This window comes from Xiphophorus maculatus, chromosome 16 (genome assembly GCF_002775205.1).
Source record: "Xiphophorus maculatus strain JP 163 A chromosome 16, X_maculatus-5.0-male, whole genome shotgun sequence".
Taxonomy (NCBI): Eukaryota; Metazoa; Chordata; class Actinopteri; order Cyprinodontiformes; family Poeciliidae; genus Xiphophorus; species Xiphophorus maculatus.
This window is the reverse complement of record NC_036458.1, coordinates 15,550,451-15,567,003: the sequence shown is the minus strand read 5'-3', so window position 1 is coordinate 15,567,003 and position 16,553 is coordinate 15,550,451. Positions and strand designations below refer to the sequence as shown.

At 35.7% G+C, this 16,553-nt stretch overlaps 1 protein-coding gene across 1 annotated transcript in view; it reads left to right on the top strand.

The window, feature by feature from the left end:
• Nucleotides 1-16,553, top strand: part of LOC102237797 (protein phosphatase 1 regulatory subunit 29-like) — a 69,781-nt gene that overhangs the window by 41,781 nt on the left and 11,447 nt on the right. The window contains exon 3 of the mRNA XM_014471514.2: nt 15,748-16,398. Coding sequence (XP_014327000.1) covers nt 16,057-16,398 — 342 coding nt within the window. The 5' untranslated portion in view covers nt 15,748-16,056. The remainder of the gene's footprint in view (nt 1-15,747; nt 16,399-16,553) is intronic.

Here is a 16,553-nt window from a genome sequence, read left to right as displayed (position 1 = left end):
ACTTAAAATGTCTATTTTTTTCCAGATTTTGACATAAAGTTTTTATTTTCCATCTATGAATAAGAAAATGCTCCCAAAAATCCAGTTTTTGAAGAAACTCCACACGTTTGAAGATACCTACATACTGCTAACATCTCTTCTCCATATTAACATCACATTAACATTTGAGATCAGACACATCGTATTTGACATTATGTAATAAGTTCATTACCTATTTTTTTTTCTTTCCTCAATCTCCTCCTTCCAATTTCTTTGTCTCTCCATGTCTTATTTGCCCGAGGCGAGGCAGTGGCCTAGTTTAGCAGTGCAGACGGTTGTTAGCATCATCCCCTAACCAAAACAACTGATTTGTGGAAACATAAAAACTAAAAACTACACATGCATACATGGAAAGCTCCACCTATCCTGTACTGTTACAGGGCTGGATTTAAGTGCTTTACAGGCGCAGATTCTTAGGTATTCTTACTGTATGTGGACTCTCGTGTGAGTTTGTTGGGGAAGCACAAGGACATGTTGGAAAACAAGCGAACACACACCCACACAATGCCCTCCGCTTTACTTTTATCCTTGCATTTCTATCATTTTAATCTTTTCAGGGTAGATATTAGTTCTTTTCTTGACAAAAGCACACCTTCCTCCTGACTGAAAGAATGTCTTTCTTTACACGTGCCAGGACATTTCTGAAAATATTTCATTAATGCATATTCAGTCATGACTGACAAGCAGTTTTTTTGGGAAACATCTTTATCACATCTTTTTATGCTGGCAGTGGGAAGACAGGAATGTGAAGGAAGGAAAAGGGAGTCTACTCTTAATATTAGTAAAAACATGTAAAAATAAATCAACATGAAGGAAAAACTTGATATTGTAAGGTAAAAATAAAAAAGAAGTATTGTCTTTTTTCCACATCCATATCTTTATAAAAAATATATTCTTCTTTTTTTTGTTTTTCTGTCATATGTGTCAGTCCGTTTTCTATATGAGTCAGTACATGGCCCAATCCCACAGACTGCTGTATTAAAAGCCACCCATCTGGGGCCACAAATAGTCAATGCCATTTTCAATATTATTAACCATGACTCATTGCCTGGTGTGGTTGCTGACTCACTGCTAATAAAATAAATTAATAGTCACTGGAGAAGATGCTGCACACTGTCCTTACCTGGCGTCAGAGGTTAGTGAGCTGGAATACTTGAACAAATAAGTAAACGAATAACAAAACAGGTTTTAGTCATAGAGGAAATGAATTCTAAGCCTTCACTTAGCATGCAGTGTCAACCCTGATAATAGAGCTGTCACATAGCACCAGTCACCAAAATGTGAATTGTTAAGGGGCAATTATTTTGAAACACAACCTCCTTTGGCTGAAACAAATTTACAACTTATTTGCATAAGCAGATAAATATAGCTAATACGGATGTAGTGGTATAGGCAGGATTAGCTATGTGAGATTTCTGGCTTTTGTAGTAATCCACAGATCTAGTCTGTAGAAACAGATCTAGTCAAATAACATGTTTGAAAAAAAAAAGTTAAAATGTAAAAAAAAAAAAAGAAATCACATGAAATTATATTTCACTGTACATAGCCCACCTTGTTACAACCCCTTTCTAGTACCGTTATTGCCTCTATTTTTAACAGGTTATTTTTTATGTTCAAAATAAAAACCTTCTGTCTTTTTTTTTTATTATGTTATTCTGAGCTCCTACTCAACTGTGACCTGAAAAATGAGACATACCAAGCCATGATATATGTGTCATCCCAATAGTTGAAGCATTAAAATAAATTGACTGAGTGTAAATCCTGTGAGTAATTTAAAAGTATGTATAATTAGGAGGTAATCACATCCTGGGAAATTAGATCTTATAATTTTAAATTCCTACTGTTTCTCATCAGTTGTTAGTAACTTCCTCTATAGGCTATCATTATTTTAGAGCCCAGATAGTACAAGTGTAGTTGCTTTAAACTTTACAGTTATTTATTTTTTTTTTTTTAACATATTTTCATGTTGTTTTATTAATTTATTTACTTTTTTTAAAGATATATCTCTGAATTTTATGTTGAGTCATTGAATAATCAGGAACACACAACTTATTTGAGCAACGTTGTATTGCTAAGGATCATTACCACCATTAGCCATTAGCTATTTGTAGGCTTTGATAACTACTTGCGTGATAATAACCCAGTTTCCTGAAGAGTGATGCTGCTGGGCAAACAGTGTGTTACTATTTTAGACCAAGGTGTCCTGAGCATGAGGTGAGATTGAGTCTAACTATCATCAAGCTAAGGGAGCCAGTCGGAAGGGGTTGCAGAAATGGGATATTTGATCTCTTCATTTGTGAAAATATAATGCAAAAAGTATTCAGTGGTACCTTGTCCATTTGAAGAATTATGAGAAGCAGGAAAAGTGCTGTGTCCCTTAGTCAACTGTAATGTTGGATGCAAATAGACATCTTGTGTTTTCGATCCACCTGAAGCAACCTTTGGATCTGAGGCCTGTTCAGCTAAAAAGCCTCTCTCTGGAATGCTGCAGTTTATAGCCAAGCAAGTACTTTTAAAATAATAAAATATTAAAGAAAAAAAACTGAATGATGTAAAATAAGTCAAGTTTAGTAAGTCAACTAAAAAGAATAAAATATGCAAACTCAAACATTTATATATATAAATAAAGTTTATTAAAGATCTAGAAATACTTTTTGATTCTTCCTACTTTGATAATTTTTTTCTGCAGCTGTTTGCCTCCAGCTCAGAATCTGTCAACACTGCAAGATACAATTAGGTGTCTAGAAATTCTCATGACGCACACTGAAATGGTGAGGCTGATAGATGTCTTGCTGAGAGGATTTGGAGGAATGTATTCAGGGAAAAGCACAGCACACTTAAACAACAAATTTGTTTAATTCCTAGAATTTTGAATTCTGTTTTATGTTGATCATCACCTCCACAGTTAAAAAAATACATATATATAAAGGTATAACAAATGTACCAGATGGACAATAATTCCCAAGACAACATCTATAAAGGTTTACTCTTGCCATATGTGTCGTGTGCTTTCACTCCCCCTCTTATTGTATCTCTTTGCTCATCTATCTAAATTACTTCATTATTTTATGCATCGTTGGTTATTGTGCTCTTGTATGAGGGTATACTGCTATATCTCAACCAATAAAAAATTGTTGCTATAGCAGCATTTGTGCAAATGTGAGGGCTGTGTAATTAAAAAGATGTGGTTATAGTAGCTCTGGTCTTATACTTATCATTTATTATAGTATAGAATAGTAAATACATTTCCTATAGTTTTCTTTCATTTAGTCAAATTCAATAAATTAGAATAATAGAATGATGCACAATTGTCAGATTAAAAGCACCCTTTAAAAATACCCTTTAAACAGTTCTGAAGAATATATTTTATTATGTCCACATTTCTACATTAAAAATGCTTTTATTGGTCAGATGCAAATATCTAATCCTTTTCATTTTATGCTTTCATTAGCTGTAAGTGTAAAATCACAATACATTGAAATACAGTTTTGAAAACAGCCTCTGTTAATCTATGTAATGCGTTTCACTTAGTGAATTAGATGACTGACACAAAATACTCTAATTAATTGAAAATATCTGTAAATAAAACTTTTTTGTAGACTCATTAAGTTTGCACTAAAGAACAATTAAATTTTTCAATTTATGTCATATGCCTTATCTTATATACCTTATATTGCTCTTGTCACTTGTTTTGAGACGCATACGTTTTAATGACATTCCAATATTAATACAAACTTTTTAAAACGATTTTTGCCCAGCTTTTCCAGATCCACTTCTTTAACTCTTCTGGGAGTGCTTTCCAGAAGGTTTGCAAGTGTGTTATTGGGGCATCTGGTTATTTTTCTAGAAGCCCATTTGTGAGGTCAAGCTGTGATGTTGAACAAGGAAGACCTGGCTGCCAGTCTTCACTCTATTTTATCACAAATGTGCTGTTGTAGGTTGAAGTCAGGGCTCAGTACATCCTAGTCAAGTTCTTTCTCACCAAACTCTCTCATTCAAACTGTTTTCATTGTTTACATTGTCTACAGTTATAGACACCGTAGGCTTATCTACAATGTCTTGGTATGCTGCAGCACTAAGATGACTGCATATAAGCAAAGAATTACAAGTAGTGACTCTCTCTGTATAACTGCACTATGATTTTAGGAATCTGTACACACAAGGGACCAAGTCCAACTCATGAAAACCCACACCATAATTTACACTTCATCAAGTTTTACATGCAGTCACCCAAATTTCTCGATTGCATTGCCAGACAGAGAGACTTCTGGTGACTTTGTGTAACACTACACACCTCGGCATCGACCGACCCCGCTCTGGGATTTAACATGGCCAACCACTTCATAGCTGAGTTGCTGTCATTGCTACTCGCTTTTGCTTTGCTACAATACTGCTAAGAGTTGATTGTGAATATTGAGTTATGAGGAAATATCAAGACTGGATATTGTCTTGCCGGATTTCACTAGGCTCTTGAGAGTGACAGACTTTTTAATAAACACTTTAGTAACGGTCTGTATACCTAAGGGGTTGATTTTGTCCTGTGGTCATGGAAGTGATTGAAACACCTGAATTCAATTGTTTGATTCCTTGCGGCGAGAAGTTCCTGGGTTTTCAGCTAGGGTTTCCTTCAGCAGGGAGTTTCCATGTTCTCCCAGGGAAGGCATGGATTCTCTCCAGGTACTCCAGCTTCATCTCACAGTCCAAAAACTTGACTGTTCGGTTATTGGTCTCTCCAAATTGCCCTTACTTATGAATTTGGGTATGCATGGATCTGTGTTTCTACATTGCCCTGTGACGGGGTGTTGACCTGTCCAGGGTGTACCCTGTCTCTCTCCCAGTGACCATGGAGATAGATGTCAGCCCCCTCTTTGACCTTTGGCAGACTATTGGGTTAAACAGTGAGTGGATGAATGGTTTTAAATCATGCTTTTGTCAGTATCATGCATATTGGTTTCAATCAGGTTATTATATCGACCTGATTGTTACTGGTACATTCAGAAATGCCTTTTCTGAATGTTCACATTTACTCTTTCAGGTGTCAGGAAGGGAAACAATCCAACACTGAATTCGCATGTATTTTGCAATTTATATTATGAATGTCTGTATTTAACAAGTACATGGTAAACAGCTGTGTTTCTCTTTTTAAAAATGATGTGGCGCAATCACAGAATCTGTTACAGAAGACAAGTTTATACATTCAGTAATTTAGTTTTCTTTAAAATCCAGCAGGAAGGCTTCATTTTACCAAAAAATAAGAAGGCATTTAAAAATTGATTTTCACAGGTAGTGAGGGGAATGTGTTCCTTCATGGAGATTAAAATTCTTGATCGGCACTTGCAATATTGAAATTACCCTGCCTCTCAAAGTGCCTGAAATGTAGTTACTTTTGAATATCACACATCATGTAATTCAAATAAATTAAAGCCACTTTACTTATGATCAACAGATCTTTTGTTTGTTTGTTTATTTAGAAAGTAATCAGAAAAATGTATTTAGATTCATAACATGTGACCTACTGAGGAAAACCATATCATTAATTTTCCAGAGTTTACCTGTTACTGCTTCTTTAAATTAAATTTGCTCTGTACGGCGACATTCATGTTGAAAGACGGACTGCAAAGTCTGCTTTAGCTCCCTGTCTGTCTTAGACATGTAATCTGATCTGCAAGCTGTGCTCAAATATCCCATACAGCCTTGGATGCTGGAAACAAGACTGCACAGAGAGAAGCTGAAGTACTAACAATTCAATTTTATGATGATCAAAGAAAAGTATCAATTTTATGCATCAGGAAAAAAACCTTTTCTATAAGTTTTAAGTAAAACCACATTGAAATATTTCATGAGCTGAGTATGAAAGAGGTTATTTCAGTTGAACAGTAAGTGGACATATTAGCATTAACCTGCCACTTCAACAAAGTGCTCTGGATAAAAATAATAAGTTACTTTACTGGAGACTCTATGAGTAGTATGGAGTCAGACATATCTTGGAAAATTAACAGTGAGCTTTCATAGGAATATTTTTGCTGGCTTCAATTTTGGGTTCGAAGAAATAAAGTCAACGTATAGAAAAAACTGTTTTTGAGAATCAGTAAGAAACTTTCTGTTTCTTTAATTATTCAATTGACAATTGGACTTTATCCCTTAATAACCCTGCATTAACCTACATCCATATTTTCTTCAAAAATATCCTCTTTGTCACAGTTGCTCTACCCTAAGTCTTAGCAAGGAAATAATCTTTTTCTTCCCACATGACTGCCATATCTGTGCTTTAGTTTGAACATGCACATGTTTGGCTTTTACCTGAGGTTTCAGTGGTATATTTTAGCTTTTTCCACTGGAACTACTCCAACTACTTTTAATGTACAGGCCTATGGCCCACCACAGGACGATGTCTCCGGGTCTTCCTGCAGGTCATCCTGCGCTGTGTTAGTAGCGGTTATGTAGTGGGCAGCTGGAGGCCTGCTGAGGTGCTCTGCTCCATTTAGCCCCAGACCTTTGGGTCGGCCTGCCACGGTCCACTGCATCACTGCTTCCTGCAAGACATTCAAGAAATGGATATGATGTCATGGGTGAGCAGCCGCAGATAACAATGGTCTTAAGCATTACGCACAGGGAAGTAAATATAGACACACACAGAAGGAAGGTCAGAAAGAAATTAAAAATGGAAGAAAGACGAAAAAGAGAAGCATAGATCTTGGGGAGTACAAGCAGCTAAAATATGAATTTCCCATCAGACCTCAGATGTAACTTGAAGATCTGTCCTCAGCTCTACTTCAGATTATTAATTCTTGTATGATTTCTGAAGATTTTTTCTGGCTTCATCTTTTTTAGCAATTTCGTACATCTGCAGTAGTTTATGTTGCAGCATATGTGACTTTTCCTCTGTTCCTCGTAGCCACAAAAGTTTGCAGAGAATATACAGATCAAATGAAGTCTCTCATCATGTCTGCCTTCGCTGTCTTTTCCACTGGCCTCTCTTTGTGCTCTTTTCTCCCTGTCAGATCTTCCTATTTTATTTATATCTTGCAACATTTTTCTGACCTACTTGAGCACCACATAGCTGTCAAGACCTAGAAACACAGGGATCAAGAGACATCATGGAAATGCATATTTTGGCTTTTTTTGTGCTACATCTGCTCATAAAGGACATACAAATTTGTGGAAACTTTACCTTTTTATGCCCCGTTTAGAAAAATGAACTTTAGTATCTGAGAACGACTTGCTCAAAGGCTAAAATATATTTCTTTATAACATTTTGTAAATACTTTTGCAAATGAACTGCTGCACTTTTGACAAAAATAGGACATGCTGATGAATGTAAATTAACTGGACTTCAACCTAGTTTCTGTATGCAGAAACGAGGAGCTTTTTATTTCCAGTTGAATCAGTTTCAGTCTGATTAAATCAGCCGTGTAGGCCATTGTTTATACCCTTGTTTTTGAACTCATTGCTTTACAGGGCTTGAATTATTCAAATATTAAATTAGTGGTTACAAGCTTCTATTGCTAATACAAGCTGTCATGACCTCAAAGAACGACAGTCACCAAATCCGACCTAAATGCGACATAAATGTGGTTTGGTTGGATGTCATTCCTTAGACTGTTTCCTGTCCTGAAAGTATGTTGATGTGCCCAAACATGATGACATGCAACATTTTGATAACTTTCAAAACGCTGACTTGTATCATTATCAAGCATCAAAATACTGTCACAAATAGGAAGAAAATATTAATTGTTCATAATGTGCAACCATACACATACCATGTCTATTGAGCATATTGCTTGACATACTCAGTATTTGAGTGTGCTGAGTGGGTATACAGTCAGTATACTTTTTTACTTTTATTTTTTCCAATGTTGATAATTATCCAAAAATCTTCATAAAAAAGTTCAAACACTCCTAGTTACCTGCTCAAAAATTATGAGAACCCTTCTGGGACGAACCAGAGCATAGACTGGAAGTGGGAATTCCTTCTTGTCCAACATCAGGGTCTGACCTCACAAATGTTCTCCTTGAATAAAAGTCAGAAATTAGAATAAACACAGTCCTAAACACTGTTAAACAGCCTCTTAGAACAACTGAAACTCTTATTGTAGGAAAGGACGGCTTAACAACATATCAAATCCTATGGAATAAAAATCATTGGTAACATTGAGGAGCTTATTGTGCATTTTCTATTTTTTTTTTCTTCAAAAGTCATTGAGGGAAAGCAGCTTCCTGCTTGACAGACATGATGGCGGAGCCACATGGTGAAGATACTGACAGATCCTGAGAAAAGATTTATCTTGGTCAAGTTAGCAGCTCTTAAGCTTTTTAGAAAGTTATACACAGTGAAAGAGTTTAAGTAATATTTTTTAAGATAACTGATAACTGATATATAGTATCGTTAAGAAAAAGTGATTCAAATATTTAAAAAATTCAAATACTTAGAGTATATGGAATTTGAAAAGTTATCAAATAAAATAAGCATTGTGTAACATACTTTAACTAAGTCCAGTATTTTAGTACAGTGTTATATATCTGATTTTCAAAACACATAAAAGTGTAGAATTTGAACAAGGGATGTATGTATCTTCAAATCCCACTGGCAGTGACACAAGTAACACACGCTCAATACTTCTGAACAAAAGAGTAGAAATGCTTTTAGCAGTTTCTCTCATGACCACTGCGATATCATCTGTTTCTCTCAGACCTACACGAGGTTACACTCTCAGAGGAGCCTCGTACTGCTCTGCTTGTGTTTGTCTCATCCTTATGTCCTGTGTGAAGTGGAGAGGAAATGTTTTGCTCACTGCCTAAACCTCTCAACACTACACCGACTTCTCTCCTGGGAATGGGCCCCGGACAACAGGGAAGTGCAACAACTCTGCTAAACCGATGGAAAGACTGTGAGAGAGGCGAGAAAGAGACAAACTGAGGGATAGTGGGAGACAGGAACAAATTTCAAGGCTTGAGGGGGATTAAAGAAGCTGCGAGATAAAAAGCAATGGCAGAGAGTGAAAGTTGGGAGACTACAAAGATCTTGTGATGCTAAAAGATACAGAGAAAAGAGAAAGCACTAAGAGACTGGGGAGTGAAAAGGATCGTTGTCTTTGTGGTTGCTGGAGGAGACTCTCAGGCAGAATACAGATCTAGTAGGCCACATAGAAAACACACACATTAATGTAAACGTTAGTCTTTTGATTTCTGAATGTCCATTTCGAATGTATATTACATTACCAACATGTAATATCACTTGGCATATATTCATGTCTTTTGTGTGATTCCTACTTCTGGAAATCCAATAACTTCTGAATTAATTTGCTTTCAGTCAAATTTGACCATTTCTGATGTTGTATATGAAACTGTGGTCAAATGCCACTTTTCTGAAATAATTTTCAGATGAGATGTTTGGACTTCATTGTAATAACAGAGATGAGGACACATCATATCATGCTCTCTGGGAAATGTTTTCTTAAAAATGCCTCTGATTGATGATGATCATGCAAAAGGCAATTTACAATGCATCTGGAAAGTATTTGAATTCCTTCACTTTTTCTAAATGTTAAGCTACAGCCTTATTCAAAATTGTATTAAATGAATCTCTTTCCTCATAGTTATAAACACGGATGGCTTATTTTTACAGTGCTTTGCTAATTTATTAAAATCAGAAAACCAGTAAATCACATTTTTATATGTATTCACAACTTTGCCACTGAAACTCAAAAAGGGGTTATTTCCACTTATCCTTAAGATGTTTCTACATAACTCCACAAGTAGATTCAGTTGATTGAACTTGTTTGGCTCTATAAGGTCCCACAGATGACAGTTAAGGACAAACACCAAGCATGAAATCGAAAGGATTGTCTATAGACTTCTAAATGAAAATTATTTTGAGGTACAACTCTGGGGAAGCATTCAGAGAACTTTCTGCTGCTTTGAAAGATTCCACTCCAAAATTCTAATATTACTTACAGTCCAAAAACAAGGCTAACTTTAATAACATTAAAGCTAAATACCCTTAAGGCTTAAACAATTTTTTTCTTTCTTTATTAGCTTCATTCAACTTATGATTTTGTGTCAATACTGTTGACTGGCATTGCTAAATAAACTTTAAAAACTTTTAAAGCTTCCGTAAACAGTGCACTGCTGTGTGACGTCAATGTTCTTCTGCATGAGTGTGTTGATTTGGGGTCACCCAGCATTCAGTACTTCTTAGATTTCTTTATTAAGACATAGTTTACCTTTCCATTTTCTCTATTCCTTTCTTTCTTTTTGGACATTTCTAGAAATCTATTAAAATACCCAAGTATAAACCCACTTGAAATGAATCCTTGACGTCATAGATCTTTCTGACTCATGGTGCGATGAATGAAGTGCATTTTCTAGTGTCATGATAAAAATAGGAAAAAGCCATGCAAAGCCATTTACTTCGCTCTCTAAAAAAACAACATCAAGCAAAACATTGTAAACATGACAGAAAAACACATTGAACAGGAAATCTAATTTCATTACAAATCAGTCACTATTTTGTTTATTTGCTAGGCAGCATTCGTTGTTTTGTGGTCTCTCCAAAGCTGCTTTGAAGGAGTAATCACAGTTTGTACAGACACATGCTCCTACAGTCAATTAGAGAGCTCTAGTAGGAAAATATGCTGCTGACAGATACATTTCCAGCACCTGCCAAAATAATCATAGAGTGCTGCTGTGGATCACTAACAGCTAGAACCTAAACAGATATGTAATTGGCATTTTATCCTGTGAGACTGTCAAACCTTATTTAAAAATACTTACCAGGATATTTTATTAGCTGTTCAGGTGAAGGACCAGTGAGTTATTTTCTTTGTTTTGTTTTGTTTTTAACAACAGTGGTTATAGCAGACTGTGTGTGCTTTTGTATATTTATGAAATCTAGGTGTATAATGACACATTCAGTGTAGGAGAAGACAACACATTATAGAGGCTTTAATGAAGAAAACCATATTTTTGCAATATGTTTGGAGAAAATGCTTATGCAACTGAATGTTTCCAGTCAATTTGGTAGGTAATCTTTATTTGAGGACTTTCTCAACACAAGCAAAGACATAAAAATATTCCCTTTCTTATTTTACTATACTATAAGAGTCTCAAAAAAGGCTCAGTCATGTCATATCACCCTCAAATCCACTCTTAATCAAAGGTACTAAATGCTCCAGATCAGGTCACATGCTCAAAGCACCTGGATATTCATAGCACAGGATCTTTTTATACCCTTAGCTAAACTCTACATTCACTCTGTCCTATAGTCACAAAATATATTATTACATATTGTATGCATAGTTGCACTCAGATATTTATTACTGAGCACTTCCTGTCAGCTGGCTGAAAAAATGCTCCTGAAAGTCATGGTGTGGAAGTAAATGGAGTGCCATTTATGATAAATTGGGTAAATGGCCTGTACTTGTATTGTGTTTTATAAAGTCCAGAGGATCCCACCATGGTTAAGTTCATGCTGTTTTAGAACTGCATGTGGCGATCCATTTTAAGCAGCACACGGCAAGCTGGCTACATATATATTTGCCTTTCTATTTAAAATCAGATAGTGTTTTACATTTTTGCTTCAAATCTATTTGAATGCGCACACACAGAGAAACCACACTGCCTTTACAAGGTTAGATGGTTTATTTGCATCTGAAATAAGGCCTCTTCTGAGGCCCTGAGATGCGGTTCCATCAAACTTATATAGTCAATCCAAATAGGCAACATGAAGAATCCCACTTACAGTGAATATTTTGTCCACAGGTTGCAACTGTTCAGGACCCACATTGAACTTCATTTTAGGATCCAAGTGGGTGTTGTGTTTCTGCTCCAGCTTGGTGCCACTATAGACCCCAGTGTTGTCCTATATTAAACCTGTACAAGCAAATGACTTATGGGTCTTTATGTAACCAGGCAATCACATTTGGAACTCATGTTTTCTGCCTGTTTCATGCCAGTACAGACCCCATGTAAAAATATTTAATGGGACAATGCCAATGCGTTATTGTACAACAGGCTTCTGTTTGATTATTCAACCACTAACCACACACAGATTGTGAACACTAATCAAATGAAAGACACAATATGCAATCACCCTGCATTCCCACATATACAAATGTGTGTCTTTTGTTTTAGCACCTCATTTCATACAGAGCGTTTAACTCACAGGAGATGCAATTTGCAATGACAGCATCATATGCAACTGGAGGCGCGACGGGGACCAGCCAGTGAATTTACATTTAGGCTGACAGTCCAAGAGTCATGTTGGTGATAGTGTAGAGGTGATACGGACCCCCTCCAATTCTACCACCTGTCACAGCCAAGGCTTATTGGAAGCTATTAGAATTCATGGAGGAGAGTTTTATCATTGTGGGTAATGGAGTGGAAAAGACATGCTGATTTGATGCAAATGTCAACAACATCCTATTCTCTTAGCACGAGAGTAAATTGACACTGTCAATCATATCTGTTTCCATGGCAACTGTAAAGCATAACTGGAGCTTGTATGCTGAGCGACCCAGATGTTTATCTGCATCAGGACATAGCTAATGCGATGCTTGCTTTCGTAACGTCCTGGGTTCCCAAAACAAAAAAGATTAGCAAAGACACCAACAAAAACTTGGTTTAATTTAAGAACTTTGGTCTAAATATGAACATGTTTTATTCCAACTACACATAGATGGTTTCAACTTCAACATGGCTGCAGAGGAAAAGGAACACCTCAGTGACGCTGCAGTTTGTTCACATTTTCTAAAATACATTTAGAATTTCTATTTGCATCTATATTCCTGAAATCACACCTGAGGAACAATAAACTTCTTTTGTGGTATGGTGAGATAAGAAAGCCAAAGGCAATATTTAACAATGGATTCAGCTCCAATAATGACAAAATTTCGAGGTTTAGCAAACGTCACATAAATTAGACATTTTGCCTAAATGATTGGTTGGTCTTAAAACTAAAACACAAACTAAAAGTTGCATTAGGTACACTACTTTTATGTTTTAAAATAATTTAGTTAATAATAAAATGAAAAAACATACTGTAAGGATTTGGGTTTCTGTGTGTTTAGAGTTCTGTGTTCTGTGGAGTCTCTATGTTGTCCCGGCCACCCTTTGATTAGTTACACCTGTTTCGTGTTTCCCCTGATTGTCTCCCTGTATTTAAACTCACCTGTGTTCCTTGTTCTTTATCGGGTCCTCGGCTCATTTTGGCATCTTGTCTGCTGTCAGTATGTTGTCAGATGTCTATTGAACTACCAGTTGCTACCATCTATGAGCTCTTAGCCTTCTGCTCTTGCTGTGCTGCCTGGACTCTGGATTGTAGTGTTTATCATTAAATTCATCATCTACCACTCTTCAACCATAACCTGGGTCTGCTGCGTTTTCCTCTCCACATCAAATCATGACACATTTTTACATTTTTTGACAAATGTGTCCGTGCTATGAAAATGCTTTACCCCAAGAAGTGTTACTTCTTGTCCCATATTTCTAATTATGTAATCACGTCCCTAAACATGAGTTTGTTCAGACATACGGTGTCTCTTATGTCCGCCATGTGAACCATTTGGGGTTTGCTATGTAGAGCACCAAATGAGATCATGTCTCATGTGGAGGGGATAAGCCTCAGAGAAGAGAGCAACACAATAAATTTCAAGAGAGGGTGCTGAAATTTGTTTTGGGTTTGTGATACTCTCTTTCTCTACTCCATTAGGGAGCAGAGAAACAGGTGAATAGCAAAATATATTATTCATCCTGAGTACAAATATGAAAAGGTGTTTCAAAATTAAATGAGCAAATACTGTTATCAAAAAATATTTCACAAATACTCCAGCAAAAAAATAAATATCCCCATAAAATGAAAGCAAAAATAAAAATATCAGCACTATATTTTTAAACGGGGAAGTTATTTTGTCAATCACAGTTTTATTTATTCATGAACATTAATAACTGTGTTTTTTGAGTGTCATTTTTAAGTATGTAATGCTAGTTTACGTATTTTAAGGACTTTTATTTGCTAACTATGATTTTATTTTGCGCTATTTTCAAAATAAAAGCATCACAAAATAGTACACCATTATGAATTGATTAATGAAACACATACAAAAATTAATAAACGCACAAATAAACCCTAACATAAATATTAAAAAATATTAATTAATAAAACCATGACTGACAAAATAAGCATCCAGTTTTTGTAAATATTTATTTTGCTTTTATGTGATGGCCACATATGTTTATTAAATGGAGTATTTATTAAGATATATTGACACAGTATGCATGTTAATAAAGTATTTATTTATTGGATATTTCTTTTTATAAAATGGCTTTGCATACACAAATTGTATATTCAGATATTCAAAATAATTTGCAGAATAAGCTGCTTCTATCATAAAAATATTCATTTAAAAAATGGAAAGTCGCAAATATATGGATAAATTCTTTATTTAGCTAAAGTAATCAGTTATTATGGTTTAGGATAGATAGAAAAACCCATGGATTTTTTTTCACTTCAAAACCAACCTAAAATAATTATTCATAACCCTTTAACCTTATAGTAGAAAAGAATCTATGTACTAGTGCAATTTTTTTGTCCTACTTTTCAAATTATTCACATTTTTAAGGATATCCTTGAGCTAAGATTTATTTTGTAAGCTGTGAAAGAGGCCAGTAGTTTAACTTTTGTTATGTTTTGGTGTCTAAACACTTGTAATCAGATCACATCCTCTTCTTGAAATCAGGGCATTTACAAAAAGGGTCCTATTTGCAGGATAGTCTTTGTTTTTGCAAAAGATTCATGTTTGCAGTTTTCAGCGGTACTAAGCAGACTGAAAATGATGATAAACTTGATTTCTTTGCTTGCATCTCTGGAGACCCTGGACCAGAATAGCCTGTAATGAGTTCAGTTCTTTGAGCTGGAATTGGAAAAAAATATGTGAATTTGGAGTACAAGCAGACTTTTGACCTTTTTCTGGTGCACATGAGGAGATGCAGACTTAATACTCTACTGTTTATCTTTGCCTATAGATTTGCTTTTGTGCATTCCCATGTGCTGTTATTCAACAACATATATACAGTATAATTGAGTATGTCTCTATAGTCAGGCAACCATTTCCCAGAGAACATATGCTCATTTAATTTGCATATTTGTGCATATTGTGTGTTAGTAGCAAGCAAGAGGACAATGTCTGCTATGATGCAATAGGCAACTAATCTTCCCCATATGTAAATGCTAGACTGCTATTCAAGTAACATGCAGATGGGTTTTGGAGCTTACACTTTTGGCAGGATAGTGTTATAGGAAGATGTATCTAAGAAGATGTTCTGTCATTTTGGTTATTAATAGTCTGCGTTGTTTCTGACAAATGTTCTATCTGTGCGGATGAGATATTGGCACCAGCTTAGATTCCATTGTAGTTATCAGCAAAGGTTTGATATTAATGCATTGGTGAGTGTTATGTAATCAAGGACCAAATAAGGATGAAAATGTGGCAGGAAAAGGGCTAAGAGACTGTTTTGTTTTTAAAAGTAATTGTGCGTTTAAACTGTATTATTTGGCGTTGCAAAATTGAATGTGGTGGAGTTTTATTGTTTTCGTCCCACAAAAATGAATTTGTTTTTTTTTCAGAATAAATAAATATAGAAATTGACTTGTATAAAAATTCATAGTGCGCATATATATTAATACATTTCTTGTTATGTTTTTCTCTATAGATCACTCCAAGGTCCCATGCCACTGAGTTACATAGATGTCAAGTCTTCAGTGAGAGCATGAAGACAAGTTGCTTCCCTTCAAATTGTAGTTCAAGAAATTATGGCATAACAAGGATCTACTGCTCATCATCATAATGCTGAAACAGGCTTTCTAAATCCCTCACTCCTTCTTCAGCACCCAACCCAGGCCCGTTTTTTTCTTTTTTGGGGGACGTTTTTCCTGGTTTTCTTTATCCTACAATCAAATCCTTCTTCGTTTTTTCCCTGATTATAGCCTTTGCACTCTACCTTTTTCTTTTTGTTGACATCATGCAGCGTGCTTCCACTGTTTCAGTTCTCCTCCCTCTTACACTTTTTCCGCTCCTCTTCTTTTCCTGGTTTCCTTACATGGCCAACGGGGACTGCTGGCTTATTGAAGGAGACAAAGGCTATGTTTGGCTAGCTATATGCAGTCAGAACCAGCCTCCCTATGAGACTATCCCCCAACATATCAACAACACAGTCCATGACTTGAGGCTGAACGAAAACAAGCTGAAAGCTGTGCTTTTCAGTTCCATGTACCGCTTCACGAACCTGACCGACCTCAACTTAACCAAGAATGAAATCAGCTATATTGAGGACGGCGCTTTTGCAGGACAAGCCAATTTACAGGTGATTAAAAAATTTTATCTTAAAAGCACATTGAGGCTTATTTGGTCTGAGAGAATAAAATATTTGCTAAAATTTTAAGAAAAATCTACTGATTCTAATCTAGGTGGAAAATGTATAGAAATCAATTGTGAAGTACTTTCTTAATTAACTGTGTA